General features: G+C 44.1%; 1 protein-coding gene across 1 annotated transcript; it reads right to left on the reverse strand.

Annotated features, from left to right (window-relative positions):
- NME8 (NME/NM23 family member 8) lies at positions 1 to 27,897 on the reverse strand. Its single transcript, XM_056857042.1, has 15 exons — positions 27,865 to 27,897; positions 27,720 to 27,777; positions 26,693 to 26,799; positions 25,556 to 25,627; positions 22,231 to 22,347; positions 19,366 to 19,432; positions 18,519 to 18,595; positions 17,550 to 17,642; positions 15,060 to 15,155; positions 12,024 to 12,177; positions 8,916 to 9,060; positions 6,738 to 6,845; positions 4,642 to 4,793; positions 2,647 to 2,791; positions 1 to 250 (listed from the first exon to the last, which is right to left on the reverse strand). The coding sequence occupies exons 1-15, from the start codon at positions 27,895 to 27,897 to the stop codon at positions 1 to 3; spliced, it is 1,674 nt and encodes a 557-aa protein (XP_056713020.1).
- Positions 27,898 to 27,972: the final 75 nt, after the last annotated feature.

The following is a 27,972-nucleotide window of genomic DNA, read 5'->3' on the forward strand; positions in this document are numbered from 1 at the left end:
TTACAGGTATATTAATTTGTGTTTGAGGCTCTCCAGATCAATATCTCCAAAGAGGTACTGAATGCTTTGTACTGCATGGTCTGCAGTGGACGATCCATGAACAGCATTGCGCAAAATATCTTGAGCAAACTGAGCACGTAGTGATTGAGGAGAAATCTGCTTGGCTGCTTCTGGATCTGTGGGCCCCATTAATTTTCGCCAATCCTCCACCGCATTTTCTTTGGTTAGAATCATCACCATCGACGGGCCTCTGGAAATTCAAGTCATACGAAGACACAATGCAAATATTAACTAGAAGAGCATAACTGTAAGACCATCGTACCAGCATAACTGGAGACACTGGATGTGTTGACTCCACACCCTCCCCAACAATGCTAGTACCGGCCTAATACCAGCATTGACTGGGTCTTCCCCCCATATAGGGGGGAATGATTACATGCCATCTTGGGGTTTTTAGGGTTATATTGAATGTGTAAAGTGCCGTCGGCCCTGACCTGGATGGCCCAGGCTAACCTGATCTCATCAGATCTCAGAAGCTAAGAAGGGTCCGCCCTGGTTAGTATTTGGATGGGAGACCACCAAGGAATACCAGGGTTGCTGTGCAGAGGAAGGCACTGGCAAACCACCTCTGTTAGTCTCTTGCCATGAAAACCCCAAAAGGGGTCGCCATAAGTCAACTGCGACTTGACGGCACTTTACACACACACACACACACACACACACACACACACAAAGTGCGGTTAAGTCGCAGCCAACTTATGGCGACCCCTTTTGGGGTTTTCATGGCAAGAGATTAACAGAGGTGGTTTGCCAGTGCCTTCCTCTGCACAGCAACTCTGGTATTCCTTGGTGGTCTCCCATCCAAATACTAACCAGGGCTGACCCTGCTTAGTTTCTGAGATCTGATGAGATCAGGCTAGCCTGGGCCATCCAGGTCAGGGCAGGGTTATATTATACTATATTTATTTAAATCTGATGTTAATTTTATGTATTTATATATTTATTGGATTTTTATCATATATATGTTGTTAGTATCCCCGAGCCCAGCTGCAATGGTGGAGGGGGTGGGATGGAAATGAAATAAAATAACTAAGGGGACATTTTGAGTAAGACAAACAGGGTCTGAGTATGTGGCCTTTGATAATGGCTTGCCATAATACAACCAGACTATAATACATCAGACTAGTCTAATGTAATGGGCTCCACGGCAACCAGCAGGACTCAAAGTGCACAAGAGAGTCAGTTTTTCTACATTTTGCCTTGCTGAACCTCCAATCTGTCCTTTTCCCCATTTGTTTGCAGCTGGAACACACAGTTATGATTCTTTGCTGCAGATTCATTACTGCTCCGAATAAACAATAATTTGCAGTGTCAACGGAGCTTCCACACCAAAGCCTCTTCTGTACTTTCCTCAGTAATCCCCTTGTGGTTGCCCCCAACCTGTGCCACTGGAGGGTTTTTTGCTGGCTTAAAAATATCAATAGCTACTATATCACTATAGCATTATAATAGCATTATAATGCTATAGCAATATAGCAACTACCTTTTTTTAAAAGCCAGCAAAAGGCCCTCTGGTGGTGTGGTGGAGAAAATGGTGGCTTAATGCCTACAAGGGGATAACAACTGTAAGATGGAAGCAATGTGGGCAGATGGTTTGAAAATGTGCACCTTTCTACCCATGTGGCACGCAAACGTGTTTGGATTATGATCTTTCAGGAAAGATCAGAACAAAGCAAGTTTGAGAGATTGGATTAAAAGACAGGAAACCTGTAAAAATGGTTTTGTAACCTGACAAGTGATACCTGTTTATCTGCCACGTTTCTTGCATGACTTCAGCTGTAGTTTTAACACACCTGACACAGTGGAAGGATTCTAATAAAGACAAGAGCCCTCTACAGATGTCATATGAATATGGACTGTGATCCCAGCAGCCGCATGTATCAGAAGCGCACTTTACTAACAATACATATGGCCACCATGCTGGCTACATGAGAATGCATGCATTTTGCATAAAGGCAGATACAACTTTGATATGCATGGATTAGAACCTAGGAAAATCCATTGGCTGGTTTGTGCATACTGAAACTGTCCACACATGCAAAATACACATGTCCTCCTTGTTCAGTCAATATGGTCACCATGCGTATGTATAAGAGTCCAGTAGCACCTTAAAGACTAACAAAACAGCAGGTATCTGAAGAAGTGAGCTGTGGCTCACAAAAGCTCATACCCTGTTAGAAATTTTGTTAGTCTTTAAGGTGCTACTGGACTCTTGCTCTTTTCTACTGCTACTGACAGGCTAAAATGGCTACCCATAGTAATCTATCTCCATGCCTATGTATGCATGGTTGGGAGGCTACCAGTATACATGGATATGTCTGAAAAGGACTAAGAAGGTGCCGGTGCACACATGCAAGATGAAATGGAAATGTCTAATAATACACTTAAACTGAGATACATTTACTACATCTGAAGACTTTTGGACAGAGATTACACTTTCTCATTTTTGGACCGGAGTGGCTCCTAATTTTTTTTACGATGTATTCTACTGAATTGAAAGGTTCTAACACCAGAACCTTGGGGGTCATTTTCAAGTCAGGTCTGCTGTGTGTCCGGCATACTTCCCTTTGGAAATCAGGCACTTACTTGGACATGTATTCCACCAACTGTTCATAAAAGGGCTGCCCTTCGTGAGCTTTATAAAACTGTGCTGCAATCTCAGGAGTTATGTGTGTTTCTTGCATTTCAGATATGATAAATCCGGCCTCTTTCACTTGACCTATAATGTCATCTAAAAGGGAAAGAAATGAGAGATAAGGGCACTTGGTTATAGAAGTCGCGACCAAAAAAGAGCCAGTGTGTGCCTGGGAGGCTCAGAACTCCCATTTCACTTGCAATACCTTGGTCATTTATGCAGGGGAAATTTGCGTCTGGTTTGCTGCACAGTTTTCTGCTCTGAATTCTCAAACATCATATGCATGAGGGTCCCCCCCCCATTCCAGAAGGACCTTGTGATTAATTAGGCATCCCCAGTGAATCACGGAGCTTCTGAGTCCCTCCCCCTGAAAATGCAGCCATGCTGCACTTAACTTGGAGGGGTCGGGTCAGCTCTTAAAGGGAGTGTGTGTGCTTTTGCTGGGTATTCCTCCCCACCTTTCTTCAACAGCTCCCTGCCAAGAGCTGTCTTCCAATTTTACAGCCTTCTTCAGTGACTTCCTGCACATTTCATGACAGTTTCATTCCCTTTTTTGTGCTTTGCTTTGAGGGAAGGGGTTGGATGAGAGGGACGACATGTGGGAGAAGAAGTCAAAATGGGCATGGGGAGAGAAACCCGAAGTTAAGAGCTATGCATGGAAATAGGGGGAATTGGCGTTGCTCTTGCCTCAAAGCAGTATTTAAATTCGTCCTAAAACAGGATCCTAGAACTGCAGGGGAAGAACGAGGCAGGAGCAAAGTCATGTCTGAAGGTCGGTAAAATCATGAATAATGCAAAAGAAGCCTTGAAGCATTCCAGCAGGGACTGCGAAGTAAATACCCCTGCATAAATGGCCCTTGCATTGCTCCCTAACAAACATGAGTTATCTGAAGAAGTGAGCTGTGGATCATGAAAGCTCACACCCTGCCAGAACTTTTGTTAGTCTTTCAAGGTGCTACTGGACTCTTGCTCTTTTTTACTGCTACAGACAGACTAACATGGCTACCCATCGTGATGAGTATTTTGTAATGTGTAGATGGAGCCCTAGTGAGGAGATTCCCTAGAAGGTAGGAGTTGCAAACATCAGGTAGGACTGGAGTGAAAGCAGTTCAAAGCAGTTTCTGTGTTTCAGGGAGGTGTCGGCGAGGAGATCGGAAGGGGTGACGCAGCAGGGTGTGCTCGGAGCATGCTTGGTAAAGGCTACTAGCTGGTTTCCAGTGTGATGAATGATGAATCCCTCTGACTATGCGTGCGCCAAAGCAACACGTATGCCTGAAATGCATTTTGTTTGAAACTGCTAACAGATCAGTCATTTTAGAACATTGTTGATCATCTCCAAAAATTGAGCAGAAGGAGCAGGAGCACTGCTCGATATGGATGCATAAGTCATTTTAGGGTTACCAAGCAACTGCCAGGAGCTTGGGGGCGGGGACAAGAGGGGGTGCTGGCGTTGCATATGCCATGATGGCACTTCTGGGGGAAACTGGAAGTGACATCACGTTGCTCTTGGAATCGCCATTCTTTGGGTGACATGACATCATTTCTAGGACAACCAGCCAATGATGTCACGTCTCCCTAAGAGTCAGCCAATGGGTTTTCCCAGAAGTGATGGTACACATCTTATGACACTGTCATTTTAATTTTTTAAATTTTTCTCCTGCTGCCACTGTGGGAGAGGTCTCCCACCACAGTGGGAGACTTGGCCACTCTAAGTCTTCTGGCATCTCTAGGTCTCATCGGCATCAAGCTAAAAGTTCATCAGCGATTGCCAACAGGCCTAATTTCTGTCTTCTTCCCATATTGTCTAACCCTCAGTTATTCCAGAAGACCACCAGCTGGGCTTTTTATGAAGGCTCAGATACTTAGATTGAAGATGGAAAGCGTTTGGTACTCTGTGGGGCCTAATCCCACCCTTGGGCCGTTTATCCACCCCCTTCTCCTTTCACCTTTGTGTTCTTCAAGAGCAGAGGGTTTAATGACAGCCAACGTGTGCTCCACTGGGAAGAAGAACTCTAACTCCTTTGCTGCTTGACCGGCAGAAGCGCTGCCATGTAGCTGATTGATAGGCGCACTGTCAATGGCAAACTCAGCACGCAAACTGTGGGTAATGAAATCAACCAATTAGACACACGGCACGAATGCGTCATGCTTTCTAGTAACAACTACATTATCCTCTTGAATGGGTGGCTCGATTTTGGGACTTACTAAAACAAAGGACAGTGATTGCCCAAAGACAATACCTTAGTTTTAGCATGTCCCCTTGATTTTAAACAAAGAGGATACCATAATTGCCCAAATATCTGTGATGCTTGCATTTGAACGTGAGGAATTGCTGTTCCTTGGAGCAACCTTTGTTCAGAACTGTTCACTTTTTGTGCATTTTATCTTGCTCATGATTTGAAGAACTCCAAAAACATTTTACTTTCTTCTATCCCTGTGCCAAGCACATTTAGCAATATCCTGGGTTCCTCAGCAATTGCCACAAACCCACTACAAGTTGGTGTACCTGACAGTCCTGTAGGCACTGGGCTAAGGGAACTGAGCTCTGAAAGGAACTACCTGGATCTTAGGATCCAAGAGACAGGGTTATTCACAGCTTTGTTTTTTCCAACTATTCTAAGCCTGTCTTTCCTTTGCCAGGTTATTGGGATGATACTGGCCCAGTACGTCTATGTGTTGGCAGAGGGCCCAGGCAGCAGTCAGGACATCGAATTGACTGAAAGAAGAGAAAGATTAACTTATGGAATGGACAAAATTGATAGAAGGAGAAGAGATAAACCTTGCTGCCTTGCTAGCTGTGTGTGTGTGTGTGAGAGAGAGAGAGAGAGAGAGAGAGAGAGAGAGCTACTGGGCTGTTCTAGAACAACAAGCCAAAGAATAGCATTCTGCAGACAGACAAGGTATTTGATACTTTTTGCAGGACAATGATTCAGCTCAAACCCCCCCCCTTTCTGACTATATATTACTCTTCCTACACACTTGACACTGAGAGACACTGTCCTTCAGTGTTACTCCTCTGAAGGTGCCTGCCACAGCTGCTGGCGAAACGTCAGGAAATAAAATACCAAGACCACGGTCACACAGCTCGGATAACCTACAAGAACCAATGAACTCTGACCGTGAAAGCCTTCGACAATACTAGAGTATTGTCAGATTAAAATACAGCAACACAACACAATGTGATTTTATTACTTCAACTGTGCAATCTTAAACAGTTACATCCTTCTAAGTCAATTGAAAGCAGTTATTAGGATTGCACTGCAAATCACTAAAAAACAGTATTAATGGTATCTATAATGGTACTATGAATTACCCTTTGTGCTCATTACGCATATTCCTTTCCCTAGCATTAACAGCTATTGGCTATTCAACTTTTCACACTTTTAGAAGGGGGGAAATAAAGATTAATTTTTCCTTGACACTATAAAGAGAAAAGTTGCCACATCTCTCACACAATTCACTGATCTACTTGAGAGCAGATAACGCAGCATCTGTTTCTCAGAAAGTGTCATTAACTGTTTTATCCAGGGAATGATGTATTTATTTTTGTGCAATATTATTTTGTGAACATGCTAAAACAATGTGGGCTAGGGAGTCTACTTGAAAAAAGGGCATTTGCATTCTTCTGCAATAATTTTATTGTATCTCCCTTGCGTGTCGGCTGAGTCTCAGGCATTACACCTTGCCAATAAGAAAGCTGGTCTAAATTTATGGATTTCTAATGCATATTACTAACTTCCTTCAGCAAAAAAAATATGATCAATTATTACTCCGTTCAGCATAATTTTAAAGAAATCTAATATAATTCCAATGTGACACTTTGTGACTTATTAATAGTGGTTTACTACAGACGCGTTAAAAAATACCAATTCCAGAAATCTGCTGCAGTGTTCAAACTGTCCAGATGATGGTGCCATTAACTTACTCATGCGCTAACATGAATTTACAACAAGGTATCAAGTCTATTAACAGTGGTACAAATACTGAGGTCTTTGTTTACCTCTATGACATATGAAAAAGGTGCAATTATTTCAAAAATTACCTGTTTGGACATTGTTCCTTTGCTTCCTCAATAACCTTTGGGCCCAGTAATTTTCTCCATTTTTCTACTGCATTTTCTCTCACCAAACCAAGCGCAAGAGTTGGTCCACTGTTCAGTGAAAATACGGAAGTTTTTTTTAAAAAAAAACAAAACACACAACCTCTAAACTATCTTAGCTCTGTGATAAGACTATTAACCAATGTAGAAAAACTGTTTACCCTGGGACTATTCTAGGCATTTTATTCTTTCAAGTAGCTGGAAACAATTTTTCAACAAGTGGGAGAGCAATAAGTAAGAAGTCATTAACAAAACTGAAGAATTAAACTGACCTATAAAAGTTTTGAAAGATCACTCTTTGAAAGTGACTGTTGATGTAATCTCTCTGCCAAACTACTTCTAAATTTCAAAATGCTTAATATATTAACAACAGAGTTAGTAACCAGAATATGTAGAGTATCTGCCTGGCATGCAGAAGGTCCCAGATTAAATTCTTGGGATCTCCAGTTAAAACAATAAAGTAGTAGGTGAGGTGGAAGACTTCCACCAGAGTCCCTGGACAGCCCTTGCCAGTTGTTATAGGCAAGACTGGCTGTAACAGACTAGTGGTCTGACTCAGAATAAGGCAGGCTTCCTGTGTTCATATGTGGGTTTGAATCTTGTGGCTCCATACTGTTAGTGGAGGCACTTCCTTCGGGCAGGAAGAATCAGACCGCTAAGCATGTTGAAACAGGGAAGACTCCTTCTGGAGGAAAGTGCCGTCACTAGCCGAATGGATCTATGGGATCTGACCCAGTGTATGATGCATCTTTGCTACAGAAACTGGTACACAAGAAGCCAGGAATTTCACAAGCAAATTAAGCATCTGAGTTTTGGGTGGTGGTATTTTTTTGTTTGTTTTAGTGACAGACCCCATCACAGGATTTTGTTTGAATTTAAGACCAAGTGTCTAACTTTCTTTTCTTATTTATTATATCTTGTCCTTGCATTCCAACCAAGATACATTTCCTAGTTTATACAAGTTAAAGTCCAACAGAGAGATATAACATTAGATGTTTGGAATATGTGGGCATGTCTATTGCAGTGTCTCCTGGCCTGATATGGTTTAGGTTCTGGGCTCTTCTCTCTGTAGAGTTGGAGAAGAAGGAACCACAAGTGGCCATAGGGGCTGGCTGACAGTAAAGACACTAACCCAGCTTCTCTGTTACTCTCAACGTTTGCTTGGCATTGGCTCAAGAACCTATTCATTGACCAGTGATCTCACCACAGGTTTCTGTGTCCCCTTTGGTGATGGGAATGGCTAGACTACATCCCTCATGAGCCACTCTTAGAAGAACTCTGAAGATGTCAGCAGAGGACAATAGTATGATTAATTGGGGCAAATGTTAAGAGAAATTCTGAATGGGTGCGTTGATAGGGTGCCTATGGATAACAATAATTATATATAGTATGCTACATGCAGTGCAGGAGGGAAGGTGGTATGGTATAGCTCGATCTTGTCAGATCTCAGAAGCTAAGCAGGGTTGATACCTGCATGGGAAACCACCAAAGTCGACTGTAGAGGAAAGCAATGGCAAACCACTTTTGCTTCTCTCTTGCCTTGAAAGCCCATTGTTGGGGGTTGCCCTAAATTGGTTGCGACTTGACAGCACTTACATACATACATGCAGTACATGTGACATTGTCTTTTTATTAAAACCTGACCTGCCTCACAGGGTTGTCATGAGGATAAATGGAAGGAAAAAAGAAGAAGAGTTGGTTTTTATATGCCGACTTCTTCTACCACTTAAGGAAGAATCAAATCATCTTACCATCACCTTCCCTTCCCCTCCCCGCTACAGACACCCTCTGAGGTAGGTGGGGCTGAGAGAGCTCTAAGAGCTGTGACTAGCCCAAGGTCACCCAGCTGACTTCATGTGTAGGAGTGGGGAAACAAATCCAGTTCACCAGATCAGAGTCCACCGCTCCAAACCACCGCTCTTAACCACTACACCACGCTGGTTCCTCCAGTCCACCCTCTGAAGCTGCCATTTCCTCCAGCAGAACTGGAGATCCATTGTTATTCCAGGAGGACTACAGGCCCCACCTTGGGGCTGGTAGCCTTTGTTTCAAAGATCCTGAACTGTGTGAAATAAATCAGTTTTCTTGTATTTCGGATATGTTTCTTGTTAACTAGCGCACCTGGTCATTTCTTCTAGGAGTACTGGGAAAAAATCTTCATTTTCGTGCTCCTTGTAAAACTGGCGTGCTTGATCTTCTGTCAGAACGATTTCCTTTTGCATCGCTATGGTAAAACCGTCATCCTCGATCCTCTTGAGAATAGATTCTACATACCCAAGGTTACAGTGGTTAATGCCCTAACTTAACCCCATGGTACTTTACAGATACATCGTGATTGGGGCAGCGAACATGTCCAAAATGTGAAGGTGCTCCATCCACCCTGCGGAACCACTCCTACTTCATCTTCCTTTAGCTCTGCTCACCTAAAGCTCCCCCCCCATTCCACCGCTGTCCCTCCTTAATTGAAACCGTCTTCAAACCAATGACCCCCCTGAATAGCAAATTCTTGGAACAAAACGGGGGGTGCTGTTGTCCTCGTGTGGCTTTGGGCACATGGACCAATCTCAAGTCTTGGGCTGATTGATGAAGGTGGAAGCAGTCCTGCGGGTACCCTGAGCCTGGAAACAAATTGGAAGCCAGTGTAGATGGCATAACAATGACTTACTGTGGTCGCTCCATTGGGCCCATGCAAAGACCTTAAACAAATGAAGTTTCTGAGCCGTCTTCAGGGGTAGCCTCATATAGAACACGTTACAACAACCAGACATGGATGGTTACTAAGGTATGTGTAGCTGACCCATCATATGCAGTAAACATAGCAATCTGTTATTGTCTACACGTGGCAATTCCCTACTGTGCCAAATTGGTCACTTGCCTGGTTTACTCGAGAAGAATCTGACTATGCATTCCAGTGAAATACCCTTCAGCTTGGGTTGAACAGGAATGCAAAATGGCAGATTTTTCTCATGGAGAATATCAAATGACCCATTTGCCACCATCACATACTAACTACAAGCTCAGTGGGACTCAGGTCATTTATGCATGGGTACTTGGACTCACATTCGCCCCAGGTCTGACTCAGTTGTTCTTTGGAATTCTGCATGAGTTTTCCATCCATTAGAAATGACCTTGCTGCCAGCCCTCACAATGTCCGGGTCTTCCCATTCCTCTGTTAACCCGACTCTTCCCTCTCCCCTGAGCTCAGCCCAGTTGAAATCTCTGTGCAGAAGGCAAAGTGCGGGACACAGAAGCTTGGCTTCTCTCACAGCCAATCACAAAGCAGTGTGTAAAGAGGTGGGGGTTCAAATGCTTCCTGCTTAGGGTTGCCAGGTCCCTCTCTGCCACCGGCGGGAGATTTTTGGGGCGGAGCCTGAGGAGGGCAGGGTTTGCTGAGGGGAGGGACTTCAATGCCATAGAGTCCAATTGCCAAAGCAGCCATTTTTCTCCAGGTGAACTGATCTCTATCGGCTGGAGATCAGTTGAATTAGCAGGAGATCTCCTGCTACTACCTGGCAGTTGGCAACCCTATTCCTGCTTCCTCGGGGCTCTTTCTCAGCAAAAGAAAGATTTTTTAAAACTGAGGCTTGGATTCCCCCCCCCCTTTCAGATTGCTCTGGTTTTTGGTTTTTGTTCTTAAAATGCTTTTTTTAATGCAGCAATTGGTTTGGGGGGGGGGGATTTTCTCACAGTAAGCACTGCAAAGTAAGCCAATTACAAAGCAGCACTCAAAAAGACTTGATTTGAGTTTGGAGTCTGCTGACGCATAGATTCCCAACTGGAAAGTGTAGGTCCAGCCAGCACCTCAGGTAAAACTCCCATGCATAAATGACCATAGCGTGCTTAAGACTGCAGCTAGATTGCATTGGGTCATTTTTTAAAAAATCAGTTGCATAAACAGGATGATTATGTATGCATATGCTAGACTTTACTAAGTATCTCTGCCTATCTCATGCTTTCACTGAAAACATTGGAGTGTTGGTTATTTATTTACCCAAGACATTCAAAATGCTTTATATATAGGAATCCTTTTAGGCAGGTCTCTATAATATGTGTGGGCTAGGACATAGTAATCAGCAGCTGCTTGTGGGGTGGGGCACATGGAATACCCACCACCACCACCACCACTGAGCACAACTGAAAGGGGAGGGGAAGCCAGCGGCCTTACTGGTGGGTGGAGTTTCCAGGATAAAGTCTGCAGCAGTCTGTAGGTATGCAACTACTGAGAGGCTCTACTGTAACCCAGCGCTGGCAAGTGACACCATCAACCCATGTTCACAAACCCTTCATTCATGCTCAGCAGGCGTGCGCCCAATCAGTGCTGCAACAATGGCTACGGCAGCTCCATGATCTGCTGGTACGAAGGGTGCCACCTTCCCCTCCCGCTCCACAGTGCTCAGTGGTAGAGACCAGGATATTCCAAGCTACTAATAGCTTCCTTCAACTACCCGCTGAGTTCATTGCAGAGATTAGACATAAACAAGAGCCAGCATTAAGAGCGGGGGACTCTAATCTGGAGAACTGGGTTTGTTTCCCTGCTCCTCCACATGAGCGGGGGACTTTAATCTGGAGAACCAAATTAGATTCCCCACTCCTACACATGCAGCCTGCTGGATAGGATTGCCAGGCCCCTCTTCTCAACCGGCGGAAGATTTTGGGGGTGAAGCCTGAGGAGGGCGGGGGTTTGGGGAGGGGAGGGACTTCAATGCCATAGAGTTCAATTGCCAAAGCGGCCGTTTTTCTCCAGGTGAACTGATCTCTATCGGCTGGAGATCAGTTGAATGAGCAGATCTCCTGCTACTACCTGGCAGTTGGCAACCCTACTGCTGGGTGACCTTGGGCCAGTCACAGTTCTCTGAGAACTCTCTCAGCTCCACCTACCTCACAAGGTGTTTGTTGGGGGGGGGAACAGAAGGTGATTGGAGGTCGCTTTCAGACTCCTCTCAGTAGAGAAAAGCGGGATGTAAAAACCAATTCTTCTTCTTCTACTCTGCCACAGTTTTCTAATGCATGTGGCTTGATATCCTGATTTTTATTTATACTCAAACTACTGCAGGAGTAATCAGCAAAGTAAATTTGTTGCAGGGAGAGCTTGTCTTGTGATTTAGTTATAACTTAATATGCACTTTAATATCAAATATCAATATTGCAAAAATTGTATTGCATCGCTCTGCAAATTTCTTCAGACCCATATACCTGTTGGAGGTGGGAAAAGTAACAAGCTACACTCACCCCTTCTTTCCCTTAAGAGTGCGGGTCTAATCAAGGCCAATGTTCTTTCGACATTAGGGCCCGTCGCCTTTTTCAAAAAATCAGGGAAGAAGAATGCTAGTTGCCTGCTTGCTTCTTCGACGCTATCATGAATGTCACATAAATTTGACATCTCCTGGTTTTCCAGGACACCATGCAAACTAACAAAGAGAAAAATATAAATTTAATATTTTTAACTCAATGATGTATTCACAACTGTGAAACAAACAAACAAACAATATAGCTCACATACACTGTGAATCTTGCTGAAATAAAGGTAAAGGTGCAAGCACCAGGTCTGTGCAAGTACCGGGTCATTCCTGACCCATGGGGTGACGTCACATCCCGACGTTTCCTAGGCAGACTGTGTTTACGGGGTGGTTTGCCATTGCCTTCCCCAGTCATCTTCCCTTTATCCCCTCAATTTACCGACCTCGGAAGGATAGAAGGCTGAGTCAACCTTGAGCCGGCTACCTGAAACCAACTTCCATCGGGATCGAACTCAGGTTGTGAGCAGAGCTTTTGACTGCAGTACTGCAGCTTAACACTCTGGCCATGGGGCTCTTTTCTTGCTGAAACAGAGAATATATAATACAAAGATTGATTTATGGAGCAAAGGATTTCTGGGGCAAAAGGCTGTTATATATGAAAATGTTAGAAAGACAGAAAATGTTGACATTTATTAGTAAATCTCAGGGTCAGTTGAGCGTGTGGGTTGATTGATCAGCACAAGGAGAATTATACCTTGCCATCACAAGGAGAATTATACCTGTTTGAGTCCGTTGGAGTCAATGGGCTTACAAAGGTGTAACTCTGTGCAGTGCCATCCTAGATGGATTTACTTCAGTGTAAGCCAGTTGAAATCAATGAGTTTAGAGTACAGGATTACACAGCAGATTTCAACTTAATGTTAATAATTTCTGGGTAAAGGATGACAATTATTATAGCCTGGTGTCCTATGCCCAAAATAAACTTTGTGACAGAAACCGTTCTGACGCGGACCAATAAATCTCTTGTCCATGCAGGAATCTTTGGGAAATGATAACCTTTTAATCCTCAGAATTCCTCATTTCCATTGTTAGTGGTAAACAACAGTGAGTTGGATCCTATGCATTGGCTCCAGGGGGCTTTTCCCCTCATCTTGCTCAATTCACCCTCTAAGCTACAGCTCATGTCCAACACAGCTTCATGCAGAGAACTCCTCCCTTTTCACTTGAAAAGAAGCAGGTAGGATCCAACACTGTGGTTCCTTCTACTAAGCTGGATTCTATGAAGCCCTTCTCTCATGTCTTCATGTCTTCAAGGGAGAAAGACTTCCTTCAGTTGAGAGTCTCTGTCAGAGGAAAATCTTCTCTGTTCTAAAAAAGACTTTCTCCATCTACAGAAGACTTAGCAGAAGGGAATTGTGGCCACCTAACTAGTGGAAGTAAAGCTGCAGGATCCAACCTGATGTTTAAAACAGCATGCAAGAAAATACTTAAAAGCAAGCTTAACAATAAAACTATTTTGCATATTTACTAGAACATCTGAAGCACGAGTCTTTTCAGTCAATAGTCCTGTTTCATTCTCCATTTCCATCATTTGGTGCTTATGAATCATCCAGAATGATGGGAGAGGTGGCTTATAAGTATTGTAAATAAATAAAAAAATACTGGAAATTTTTGGCATTCACTAAAACAGGCAGTGGGATGTCCTGAAATGTAAACAAATTGTTTTCCAGGTATTTTCTTGCACCAGTTGAGGTTTTTATCAGTATTAAAATGATTCTCAGTTGTCTTGAAGGACACTGTACTACAAGTACGTACTAGTTTGATGAAAAGGTTCCTTCAACTTCGGTCACCTCTTATGCCTCCAAAACCTTGGCTGTTCTTTCTCACCCTACATTTTATGGTTTCTGATTTTTTTACTTTTCTCCTACTAGATCATACCATAGGTAGCACTGGGGCATAGGTAGGTGGACACAGCATGGTACAGTGAGAACACACACAGAGGCTAAGCAGAGTTGGAAAATATCGTGTATGATTCATTCCTGCAAGGTGCTGTTAAGTTAAGGCTTGAAAGGTGAGGCAGCACTATGTACTGACCCTGCAGATGCATGCACATGAAATCATTTCCATGCAAGAAAGATTATTAATGTGCCTATAATACGGTTCCCAAACTTTTTGAGTCATGGAACACTTTTCAGGAGAGAAATTTGTCACGGAGAACTAATTTCCACCTAGCACCTATATATTAAACCCAATGACAGTAGTATCCCCCCCCCCCATGTCTTCATGGAGCGATAGGAGATTTTTCACAGAGCACCAAGTCCTCCGTAGAGCACAGTTTGGGAACAGCTACTCTAGATCAAATCAAACCTGAACTGTGCTTAGAGGCTAAAATGACTAACCTGAGACTATCATACCTTGGTCACACTATGAGAAGACAAGAGTCACTGGAAAAGACAATAATGCTAGTAAAAGTTGGAGGCAGAAGGAAAAGAGGAAGACCCACATGAAAAGAATAAGAGTTGTTTTTTATACCCTGCTTTTCTGTACCAAAAAGAGTCTCAAAGTGGCTTACAGTCAATCATCTTCCATTCCCCCCCACACAACAGGCACCTTGGGAGGTAGGTGGGGCTGAGCGAGTTCTGAGGGAACTGTGACTAGCCCAAGGTCACCCAGCAGGCTTCATGTGGAGGGTTGGGGAATCAAACCAGATTCTCAAGATTAGAGTCTGCTGCTCTTAACCACTACACCATGCTGGCTCTATAAAGGAGATAGATTGACTCTGTAAAGGAAGCCACGGTCCTCATTTTACAAGACTTGATAGGATATTTTGGAAGTAATTAATTTATAGGGTCACATAGGTCAGAAGCAACAATGGCACTTAACACACACATAATACATACTCTAAAGTAGAATTTACCTACTTTGGCTTTTCAGTTGCAGGTACCTGACCCTCAAGTTTCTCTATTTCAGCTTCTTCCTCCTCCTCCTCCTGCTTCTCCTCTGCCTCCTCCCCTTCCAGTTGTGTCACAAGAGGCATAACTTCATGTGCTTCTTTACCTTCCACCACTATCAGAATGTGACTTGGTCCGGACACCATAAATGCAACAAAGTCTTCAAAGTCAGGCTGTAAAAATTGCTTTGGCCATTAATTGCCAAGAACCAGCATCGCTGCACAGTCACTTAGCAACTTCTCTGTTACTATCGAGATACAAAGACATTTGTCATGCAGCATTTCATTAAATGTATTAGTAGGGTTGCCAACTGCCAGGTAGTAGCAGGAGATCACCTGCTAATTCAACTGATCTCCAGCTGATCAATCAATCAATCAATCAATCAATAACTTTAATACGGTCCAAGACCAGCAGATTAAAAAAATATACATAGTAACAGGATAACTACTTATATACACCAATAAATATTTGATAAAAATAGTCACTCACTCATGGGGGAGCCATTAAGAACATGATTTTAAAATATGATACATAATTGCAGTCAATATAAATAAAAGTCACTCATCCCTTAAGTTCAACCCAGGCTCGCCTAGTCTTCATAGCTCGCCATCCAAATTTGGCCACTTTAAAGGTTAGCTCCATGTTCTTATCTGAGAGCATGTTAGAAAGGCGGATTGCTCTGGATCTCCCTGGGGTGCCATCTGTTACAGAGGAGATGTTTTCATGTATCTTGCTATAGATTTTACAGTCAAACATGACATGATCGGGGGTCTCTATACTCCCATCAGAGCAAGGGCATAGACGTTCACTGTCAGGTAACTTTTTATATCTCCCTTCCGATATGGTTGAAGAAAGGATCTCCAGCCAATAGAGATCAGATCACCTGGAGAAAAATTGCTGCGTTGGCAATTGAACTCTATGCCATTGAAGTCCCTCCCCTCCCCAAACCCCGCCCTCCTCAGGCTCCGCCCCAAAAATCTCCCGCCGGTGGCGAAGAGGGACCTGCCAACCCTATTTAGGTGGCCTCTTGGCAGAATTCAGCCTCATTTCCAGTAACATTAAAACTATCCACTTAAATCTTCACCATAAAAGGCCTAATTCACACAAGTGGCAGGCCAGGAGGTAAACTGCTTCTCCTATAAGGGGGCAGAGACAACATCATGTTTGTGTGAAGTATACAGTCACCAACCTCCAGGTGGTGGCTGAAGATCTCCCACTGTTACAACTGATCTCCAGGTGACAGAGATCAGCTCCCCTTGAGAAAATGGCTGCTTTGGCAATTGGACTCTATGGCATTGAAGTCCCAACCCTCCCCAAACCTCGCCCTCCTCAGGCTCCACTCCCAAAATCTCCAGGTATTTCCCAACCCAGAGCTGGCAACCCTAGTGAAGTAGCTTCCCATGTCCTTCGGCTGATCTACAAGTCCTATTCACATGTTACAGTGAATGGATGTACATCCTACCTGTATGTGAGTAATCTGTATGAAGGTGGAACCAGGGACCAGTACCTGGAGAAATGTGGGGTTTAAATCCAGCTGTGCCTGTGTTGAATGCAACCTAAGAATTACTCAGCATATGTATATCTATTATCTCTCTCTCTCTCTCTCTATCTATATATAAAGAAAAATTAAGGGTACATTGTACATGTATTCACTGGAACTTGTGGACAGGGCTAACTGAGCCATCCTAAGCAGAGTTATACCCTTTTAAGTCCATTGACATCAATGGGCTTAGAAGGGTATGCTTAGGAGTCCACTGCCAAACTCTACCAGTGCAATCCCTTCTTTGAGGGTGGGAATAGGAATTGCTCTGCCATTGTCGAAATCCAGTGAGCTGCAGAAGACATGTGGAACAGTGCTTGCGTCACTCAGCGTGGTTGGCGCTGCCATGAGGAAGAGAATTGCCAGTTGAGAGGACTGCATGTAAAGAAATGACTGCAATCATGTGCCTAGTCTTTGTAAAAGATGGATGAATGGACTCCTCCAGTTTTAGGAAAGACCAGGGTTGGATGCCACAGATCGGTTGTGATAGCAGAGGTGCTTTCATCCCACAGATGAAGGAACCTTCCCTTGATGCAAGAGGCTCTTCTATTGATAGCCCATCAGGGGAATCCTACTTCCACCAGAGGAATGTGTCTCTGCTAGTATACCAGATTTGTGGCATCAAGCCCAGGCATACACAGGTGGTTTGCCATTGCTTTCCTCTGCAGAGTCTTCTTTGGCAGCCCCCCAATCCAAGAGCTGCCCCTGCTTCGCTTCTGAAATCTGACGAGATTGGGCTATACCATGCCACCTTCCCTCCATAAGCCCAGGTGTACAACATGATTATTTGAGTGTGCATTTGGATGCCCTTGCCTTTGCAAGACAAATTACTGCTTGTGTGCCTTAGGTCAAAGATGGACAGCAGGTCTGGATTTTGCCAAGCGACTAGATTTTTTTCCCTGTGAGCTTAATAACTAGGTTATTTTCTGGCAGCTGGGGTAGCAAGCAATACATTAAAAGCCCTAGTTTGATTACTCAGTGCTACTCTGTGTTAAAAGCCATTTTGCTACATCTCTTTTCTTTTTACCTCTTCTGATCTGTTTCTGTAAAAATCCCGAACTTCCTCTTCATTTAAAATCTTCTCGTTGTGTGCAGCAACGATGAAGCCAGCTTCTGTAATCTTCAGTTGGAGATCAACCATCAAGTTCAAGTACATTTTAGGGGGGGGGGATAGGGCTATTAGTTTTTTTTAATGTCAGCCTATAAAATAATTTCAATTGCCTATTATTTCACAGAATCAATTGCCTCATCAATCCAATTTTAAAAAATTCCCATATTACCAAAGCCTTAAGCCTTTTAAAAGAAACATGGCGCCTCATGGTGGAAGAGAGCCACTGGATCCAGGAACTGAGATTACCTTTACTTTCAATAAATCAAGACTGGCTTTCTTGCTTAGAAGGAAAGATCATTTTCAATATTTCCTTCCCTGTTGCAGTGGGTAAGTTCAAGTGAAATGTTTTCCATTTGTTTTATAACCATGGTGAACTATAGGGCTGTTACAGTTTTAATCCCCCCCCTTTTAGTCTAGGGAGCGCACAGGATGGTGTATAAGATTCCCCAGCTCTTTAGTTCACTCTCACAACTCTGTATGATAGGTTGTCCTGAGAGAGGTTGAATGCCCAAGGTTACGTACTGAACTTCATGATCAAGTGGGGGATTCTCTGGATTCTCATTTTCCTTGCTTGTAAGTTTCTGTTTCTTCAGGGGTTTTTTTCCCTGTTCTGCATGTGTGTTCCTCCCTCTAGTGGTCGATTCAATATTATACAGGTTGATGTCCAGCACAAAAATCTGCAGTTTAAATTTGCAGGGAGATATGCCGGACATAAACTGGTGTAATATCTAACTGACCACTACAGGGAGCAAAACATGTGTAGAACAGAAAAAGCCCCCAGAAGAAACAGGAACTTGCAAGCGAGGAAAATGAGAATCCAGAAAAACCCTTTGTCTGGCACTCTATGCTACCATGGCTTTCTTTTTTAAAAAGCAGCTTATTTACCGTTTGAATAATTTCTTCAACTTTGCCTTCAGCGACTGCATCAGGTTTGATAATGACAACGGTGTATTTTTCTTGCTCTGAAAGACAAACAGCAATGCTTATCACATCACCATGCATTTTAATGAAGGAATCCATTTATTTATATACATGTTGAGTACCCCTTATCTGGACTGCTTAGGACCAGAAGTGGCCGGTATTTTGGATCTTTCTGTACACTGGAATATTTTGGAATTTTTGCATATACATAATGGAATATTGTGGGAATGGGACCCAAATTCGTGTTTTATATACACTTTATACACATAGCCTGAATGTCATTTTAAACAATATTTTTAATAATTTTGTGTACACTGAACCATCAGAAAGCCAAGGTGTAGCTATCAGTCCATCCCCTCACCAAACCCCACCCTCCTCAGGCTACGCCCCAAAAACCTTCCACTGGTGGTGAACTTGGCAACCCTAGTTGTCTAGGTAAGGGATACTCTACCTGCATTTGCACCCCGCCTTTCCTCTGAGGAGCTCATGGCTTCGAAACAAACATCAGCTACAAACAACCCACGTATCTTGTCCAGCTCAGGACCACCAGGCTGATCCCAGGGTCCCTGGAATTTCGCCTCCCTCGGTCACCTCCCCCGGGGCCCTGGATCTTGGGCTGACTGAGAGTGGGCCAAGGACAGCAGCGGCTGTGCATACAGGAGGCTGAGTGGAGGAACAAATTGCTTTCCAATGGAGACTCTGCTGTCTGCACGTTGCAGCAAGTAGCTTTGTGCCCCAGACTCTTGGGACCCTCTGACCCATCTGTAACTGACGACGTAGTGTAGAATAAGACGCTGGCAACACCACTCGCCTCCAGCTTCTTCCTCTTCTGCTTCTTCCTCTGGTTCTTTCTCTTCAAAAAATATGAGCTCTTGAACCTGAAAATGTTTTTTTTTTAATTTCCAAGATATAATGACGTTCTCTACTACAAAGAGTGGTTCTCTCTATTACACAGTAACAATTACTTCTGTGTTTAAGTTTGACTCAAAGATGTTTGATTTAAAGAGTGATTCAATAAGAGCGTTAACTGCAAAATGATTTTCAAACTTGGTGCAGCATGGAAATTAATGTAGCCTGCACACATTGTGCGCACATTAATATAGCTTCACATGAAATAGAAGAGGGGTGGGAATAATAGCTACCCGCCATCAGCTGCAATATTTACACCCTGCTGATCCAAAACAGACACTGATTTCGATTTCACTGTACAACTTAATAGAGGTTTTGGTCATTTATATGCGCACTTGAGCCTCATTGCATTCAATGGGTGTTGAGTGTATTTAGCTGATTTTGTTAATTAACTGTAAGCTCAACAGGCCACTGTTATGTCAGATCAGTACATAACTAAATACAGGCCCCGATGTACTATCCTACCAGTTAAGATCCCCTTCCCAAGCCCTGGTCTATGTGCCCCCACCCGCAGAGGTGAGATGGGTAGCAACCAGAGACATGGCTCTTTCAGTGGTGACACAGATGAGTTCACCTGGAGAAAATGGCCACTTTGGCAATTGGACTCTATGGCATTGAAGTCCCTCCACTCCCCAAACCCCGCCCTTCTCAGGCTCCGCCCCCAAAACCTCCTGCCAGTAGCGAAGAGGGACCTGGCAACCCTACTTAGGAATGCCCTTCCCTTTGAGTCTCATCTGGTGCTTACTTTACCTTTCTTTAGGTGCTCGGGAAAACTAAGGGAGAGGAGCTCAGAGGAAGAACCTCTGCTTTGCATGCAGAAGACCCCAGGTTCTATCCCCAGCATTTCCATCTAAAAGGACCGGGCTGTAGATAGGGTTGCCAGCTCCGGGTTGGGACATACATGGATATTTTGGGGGTGGAGCCTGAGGAGGGGAGGGTTTGGAGAGGGGAGGGACTTCAATGCCATAGAGTCCAATTGCCAAAGCAGCCATTTTCTCAAGGGGAACTGATCTCTGTGGCCTGGAGATCAGTTGTAATAGAGGGAGATCTCCAGCCACCACCTGGAGGTTAGCAAACCTAGTAGTAGGTGATATGCAAGCGCTCTGCCTGAGACCCTGAAGAGCCACTGGCAGTATGAGTAGACAATACTGAACTTGATGGACCAATAGTGTGATTCAGTATAAGGACTGTGTGTTCGTGCAGGCCAGCTGCAGAAAAGAATCCCAGTTTTCTAGCAGACTAGAAGCGCCCCTCCTCCTTCTGGTGCTTCCCCACCAAAGCCATCACATGACCGGGTGGAGGGGGCGCTGCTCCCTCAGTTCTCTCCATGCTGCTGCTAGATACCCCAAGATACTAAGCCTCCAGAGAGTTCACAGGAGGGCAGGAGGAAGGGAATGGGTGCCTGCACAGAATTCCTCTCGATGGTTGGGAGACTAGCAAGCTCACTGAGTGAAGGAGGTGGGTGTCAAAGCTCTCCAAGGAAGGACCGTGGAGGACCATCTTCCCAACGGTAGCTTAGCATCCCATACTGACATTCACTCACAGTTGTTTTTAAAGGAAGAGGGAGCTCTCTGCAAGTTCCTTGGCTAAAACACATGCAAGAACATGGCAAGGGTCTCAGGTAGGTCCTTCACATCACCCTCTTCCTTTCTCTAAATTTAGAAGCCATTAGCTATTCATTCGCTATTTCACACTTTAAAGGGGTAAATGAAATTAATTTCTTCTTGACACTATAAAGAGAAAAATTTGCCACATCTCATGCAATTCACCGGTTTACTTGATAGCAGATAACGCAGTATCCGCTTCTCAGAAAGTGTCATTAGCTGTTTTAGGGAGGGGCTGTGGCTCAGTTTGTAGAGCATCTGCTTGGCATTCAGAAGGTCCCAGGTTCAATCCCCAGCATCTCCAGTTAAAGGGACCAGGCAAGTAGGTGAAGTGAAAGACCTCTGCCTGAGACCCTAGAGAGCCACTGCCAATCTGAGTAGACAATACTGACTTTGATGGACCAAGAGTCTGATTCACTATAAGGCAGCTTCATGTGTTCAGGTGTATCCAGGGAGTGATATATTTATTTCGTGCAATATTATTTTGCGAACATGCTAAAATAATGTGGGCTAGGGGGTATACTTGACCCGGACAAAATGGGCATTTGCGTTCTGCAAAAAAAAAAAAAAATGTATCTCCCTTGTGTCTCAGCTGAGTCTAAGGCATTAAACCTTGCTAATAAAAAAAGCTCATCTAAATTTATGGATTTCTAACCAGTGGAAATAGTCTGGCAAGGAAAAAATACCGTTAAAGGATATCTGAAAGAAGCGAGGTGAACATTTATGATTTGCATCCTTAAACACTAAGGACCAATCCTCATTTAAGATCTTACTTTGTAACTGTTTACAGCTTGCTTTCCAAATACTATTCCTTGCAGCTTTCAGTCACTCTGTTGGGAGAGAAAATCTTTTGTCTAACCTACTAGTCCAGGTGGAACATTAGGTTCTATTTGATCCTTTTAACTGGAGATGCCAGGGATTGAACCGGGGCCTTCCGCATGCAAAGCAGATGTTCTGCCACTGAGTCAGGGCCTCTCTCTGTCCAGATGGGGGGAAATAAAATCAATTTGAATGTTGGATAATGATTTTTTTTTAAACTAAGAATAAGTGCAAAATAGGGAAGAAAATCCAATCAGCAGTTGAGCAAAAGATAGGACATAAGAGGGGAAAAAGCAACTGCACAGTTTAATAAAATTGCTGGTGGTAAGCTACAGCATGGTTACCTCAGGCCGTGGCATTTCTCCTGCTACGATTTTTCTCTCTTGTTCTAGTACTGCCACTACTTTTTTACTCAAGAGAGGTCCATTTGCTCCTTTTACTATATCAATCATTTTGCCATCCTGTAAACAAACATGATCATCATTTAAAAAACAACTCCAACAACACCCACATTCAGGAATAGCTGCATTTTGTTTTATGTGTTTACATGGCTTCTAGCAATGTATATTTTCCAGGATCAAATGTTTCAGCTTAGATAGCTTTGCTTGCCTCTAACAACATGTATTTCTGCATACTCAAAAGAAAGCGTTCAGTATAGGCTGCAAATGAATGAGTCAAAGCAATAGAAATCTGTCACGTAAGTAACAATATCTTAGGCCTGGTTTAGAGGCAAAATGGCTGGGACAAAGGAAATTTTCTGTGGGCTTTTGCATTCACACGAGCCCCTTTCAGTCATCCTGGTTGTGGGTGTCCAACCACATATAGCAGGAGTTGGTGGTACCTGTGATCCTCCCAATAGGTATGCACAGGTGCCGAAGGCATTGAGAGGGCAACAGCCCAATTTTTAAAAGATGCAATGTAAGCTCACCCCGATGAGTAATTTTGCCTTGTCAGCATTGCACTGAGAGGCAGAGTGGTATAGTGGTTAGAATGTAGGATTAGGGTTTGAATCCCCACTCTGCCATGGAAACTTGCTGGGTTGATTGTGGGCCAGTCACACACTTTTAGCCTAACCTACTTCACAGGGTCGTTGTGAGGATACAGTGGTGGGGAGGAGAATAATTTAAGTTGCTTTGGGTCCCCTCTGGGGACAAAGGAAGGCTATGTATGCAGTAAATAAAATAAAACAAACTTCAGTTGGGCCTTAGGTCGGTTAGCTTGGTTAATCCTATGAGCTCAAGGTGGTGGAACTGTGGATCTTTGCTAGGGGGAGTGGTAGAAAATCAGTAGGGCTGTCAGGTACCTCTTCGGGAGGTTTTAGGGGCGGAACCTGGGGAGGGTGAGGTTTGGGGAGGGGAGGGATGTCAATGCCACAGAGTCCATTTTCTCCAAGTGGCTATTTTCTCCAGGTGAACTGATCTCTATCGGCTGGAGATCAGTTGTAATAGCAGGAGATCTCCAGCTAGTACCTGGAGGTTACAATACAAAATAGGCACCTCCGTGCCAATACCAATGGTTAGAAAATCTGCAACGAAGTCTCCAGTACAAAAGTAGCAAAAAATTCTTATTGGTGCTTACACATGTAACATCAACAATACAAGAGTGAAAGATACATATAAGAACAATCAAAGTTATATACAGTATGTACAATCTAAGTAAGGTGCAGTCTCAGTGCACCAATTGCCATGTTCTTTCAAGTAAATGTTGTATTTTCTTCAAAAAGTCCAATAGTAGGTACTATCCCAAAAGCACACTTTTTGGGAAAAGGTGGGGGACAGCCGTTTCAAATCTTTTCTTCAGCCCCAAACAGTAAACATATCCAAATCGTACCCAATAGTAAAATCTTCCACTCTGTTCTCAGTTCCACGAGGGATACTCTAAAAATACAACATTTACTTGAAAGAACATGGCAATTGGTGCATTGAGACTGCACCTTACTTAGATTGTACATACTGTATATAACTTTGATTGTTCTTATATGTATCTTTCACTCTTGCATTGTTGATGTTACATGTGTACGCATCAATAAGATTTTTTTTGCTACTTTTGTACTGGAGACTCTGTTGCAGAGTACCTGGAGGTTGGCAACCCTAAAAATCAGGGAACCACCTCAGGTGCCTGGAGGCTGGGAAACCCTTGAACTCGTCCTCATGATGGCTTTATCTGTGTGCTATTTCTCACAATGAGCTTCCCGAGGAATTTTGGTGCCCTATGCAAATGACTTTGCTGGTCCCCAGGTGCTGCAGGGAGTCTGGCACCATCCTTTCCCCGCTTCACTGCGGGGAATCCATCACCTCTGCCCTCCCCCCTCCAACGCATATCATGGGGAAGCCGCCATCACTCACACTGACCTCACTGACGAAGGGAGCGTTGGCTCTTGAAAGCTGATACTCTGAAAATCTTGTTGTCTCTAAGGTGCTAACTGGACTCGAACCTAGCTCTTCTACTGCAGACCAACCTGACTATGAGAGTTGCCAATCTCCAGGTGGTAGCTGGGGATCTCCTGCTATTACAACTGATCTCCAGGCTACGGAGATCAGTTCCCCAGGAGAAAACGGCCACTTTGGAAGGTGGACTCTATGGCATTGAAGTCCCTCCCCTCCCCAAATCCACTCTCCTTAGGCTCCACCCCCAAATCTCCAGGTATTTCCCAACCCAGAGCTGGCAACCCTACTGACTACCCTCTGAAACTCACTGGGGCTGGGGCTTGCTGCGGTACCACTAGGGCTGCCAACCTTCAGGTAATAGCTGGAGATCTCCTGCTATCACAACTGATCTCCAGCAGATAGAAATCAGTTCACCTAGAGAAAATGGCCACTTTGGCAATTGGACTCCATGGCATTGAAGTCCCTCCTCTCCCCAAATCCAGCCCTCCTCAGGCTCCGCCCCAAAACCTCCAGGTATTTCCCAACCCAGAGCTGGCAACCCTAGGTACCACACCTCCGAACAGGGTGGGCTGGGAGGCAAAAATGGCCCTGGAAAAAGGTCTCTCCCCCTGGTCCAGCCACAACCCCAACCTGAGGGAGGGGAGAAGGGAAAGAAGAAGTGGGCCCACCCCAACAACCCCCAAAGGGAGGGGAAAAGCAGCCTTGCTGTGGGCTGCCTGCTGGGGCCAGGGGCTCTGTCTGCCCAGGACTGCTGCTTGCCACAGCAGGCCTCGATACCTCCGGTAGGCAGGTGGGGCCTCTGCAGGTCTGGTTTTGGTACCCCTCCACCTCTGGCGCCCTAGGAGATCGCTTAGATGCACTTGATAGGTGGGCTGTCCCTGTTCACAAATGTATTTGTATCTTAGGGTTGCCAACCTCCAAGTGGTGGCTAGAGCTCTCCTGTTATTACAACTGATCTCCAGCCGATAGACATCAGTTCACCTGGAGAAAATGGCCGTTTTGGCAATTGGACTCTATAGAACTGAAGTCCCTCCCTTCCCCAAACCCCACCCTTCTCAGGCTCCACCCCCAAATTGCCCGCCGGTGGCAAAGAGGGACCTGGCGACCCTATTGTATCTCTATTCAGATCACTGGTCTGCTGCCCTTACTTCCGGGTGTACATGAAGTAAAATATCTTAAATACAGTTTATACTTCAATGACGTAGACCTCTTTTCAGCCCGCACAATTAATCCAGGAGCCATTAGCCGAGGGGCAAGAACAATAAAATAAGTGCGTGCTTACCACACAGAAGATAAACGCAGGTTCACATTTGTCTCTAAATGGGGCCAGAGTCAAAACGTTATCCGCCTCTGCCTTAAAATAAGAACATAAAGACATTTTCTCAAAAACAAATTAAGCATACAGTAAGACTTCTCATTATTTCCTGCTACTGACTGATTCAATGAGGCATTTTGATTGTCAGTGCGGGGATTTATTCTCTCGTTTCCATCTTCAGTGGTCTTACTATCTCACTATCAATGAACCCATGCAGCTACTACTGAAAACACCAGGAAATAATTCTATCTTGATTTCATTAAGCAATTTAGGTATGATCTAACCAAAGTTAAGCACTCTTAAGTCTCATTAATTTTAATGGGAGAGAAATTAAGCACTTCCTCGCCGAAATCATACTACTTTGAAGTGCTTGATTTTGGAATAATTGCACCCATCTTTTATTTTTACACGTCTATAGTTCATGAGTCTTTAAACTGCTACTAGTAATCTTGGTTCCCTTCTTCATAAAGAAGTTGGTGGGATTATGAAGACTACGTACTATTCACCTGGGGAAAATGGCCGCTTTGGCAATTGGACTCTATGGCATTGAAGTCCCGCCTCTCCCCAAACCCCGCCCTCCTCAGGCTCTGCCCCAAAAACCTCCCGCTGGTGGTGAAGGGGGACCTGGCATCCCAGCCATTCAAGGAGATAACACTTATACAAACTTAGAGTGATGTAGTGCCCCCCAATGTCAAAGTATGCTTAATTGCTTACTATAACCAATACCACCTGAGCTGAAGGAAACTGCTCGGTCATAATGCTTGCCTTGGTTTGCAGGCAAGGGTGACAAAGTTTAATTGCAGTTTAAAAATGACACAAAAGTTTAATTATAGACTTCACCATAGGATTGCCTACCTCCCGATGGGGCCTGGGGATCTCCCAGAGGTGCAACTGATCTCCAGATCACTGAGATCAATTCCCTGGAGCAAAAGGCTGCTTGGGGGGTCCCTCTCCTAACCCCATCCACCCCAGGCTCCATACCCAAATCACCAGGAATTTCCCAACTTGGAGTTGGCAACCCTACTTCAACGACATCACTATTAAAAGAAGGTAATAGCAAGAATCCCATTTCTCGAGGGGAAAGTTTCATATTTTTATCCTTACCACAGCAAAATGTAGAAGGTCATCTTCACCGTATTCATTTTTTAATCTTCTGAACAAGTTAACCACAGCTTTGCAAGGCCCACACCAAGCCTGATAAACATCCACTACTGAAAATACACACATACGCATACAGTCAGCCCTCAATGACCACATTTAAAAAAAAAATGAACAAGAACTTCTCTGCTTCTGCAGAGGAAAAACTTGAAAATTGGAAATGCACCAGATTCCAGGGGAAAGGCCACAAATTAATAGCGGTGAACACTAATCAGTGGAAACAAATAGCCTCGTGCCAGGGCTACTCCGTCATATGCATAGTTCTGTGACTTCTCTGCGGTTGCCGCAATCCCACTGCTGCTGGGTGTCTGCTCTGCATCATAAATGTGCAGATTCAATGGTCATCTGCCATGGGGCTTAAACAAGATCAGACTCCAGATCTCTGATGTAAGGGAGCTGCTAGTTTGGATCCATCTGGGAAACTCTCACACCCAGAACCCTCCTGGACAGGATTAGTGGGGGTGGAGATTACAAGAGGACAAAATTCTGGGGACCAAGGCCCCATGAAACTGGCCAAATTGTTCATGATTTGCTTTTAGATGATATTGGAGTTGGATCTGGGTGATATATAAGTTGGTTATAGCCTTTCTTCGTAGGGTGGCCAGTGCTTAAAATGACCCTTCCAACTGCCCCTTTAGTAATTGTTTGATCTGCAGCAAATCCATGCCATGAAAAGCTTCAACCGCCCATTTCCACACATTACGCATCTATTAAAGGAGAGGACATTTTTCTCCAGGCCAATTGGCACCGAGAATTGTTAATCCAGCCCTGCAGTAGGGTGTTTACACGAAGCAAGGTCTTAAAAGTAAAAACTACACAAGGGAGAATTCATGTGACTCATTTTTGTGAGGAACCCCATGCAGTACAGCAGTGTGCACATGTTTTAGTAACCACATTGGGTACACAAAATGAAACATACACACACACACACACAAAGGCAATTTACTATTCAAGTAGAAGTGGGGAAATGTACCTGTTAGACCTTTAACCAATAACATTTCTTCCCACTGAGTCTGATTGAGTATTGTTGCCTGAAGTGAAGCAAACGTAGAATTTTGTTAGCTTTAAAGTGCTGAGGTTTCAAGTTAAAAATTTTTTTTTAAAGACAAGACGTTTACCTGCAGCTGAATTTCTTTTTTCTTGCCTGCCATGTTATTCCCCTATAGTTGTATTTAAAAAAAAAAAAAAAGCATGAACCACAATTCTCTCAGCTTCCTTGATTGGTC

Source organism: Euleptes europaea, chromosome 11 (genome assembly GCF_029931775.1).
Source record: "Euleptes europaea isolate rEulEur1 chromosome 11, rEulEur1.hap1, whole genome shotgun sequence".
Taxonomy (NCBI): domain Eukaryota; kingdom Metazoa; phylum Chordata; class Lepidosauria; order Squamata; family Sphaerodactylidae; genus Euleptes; species Euleptes europaea.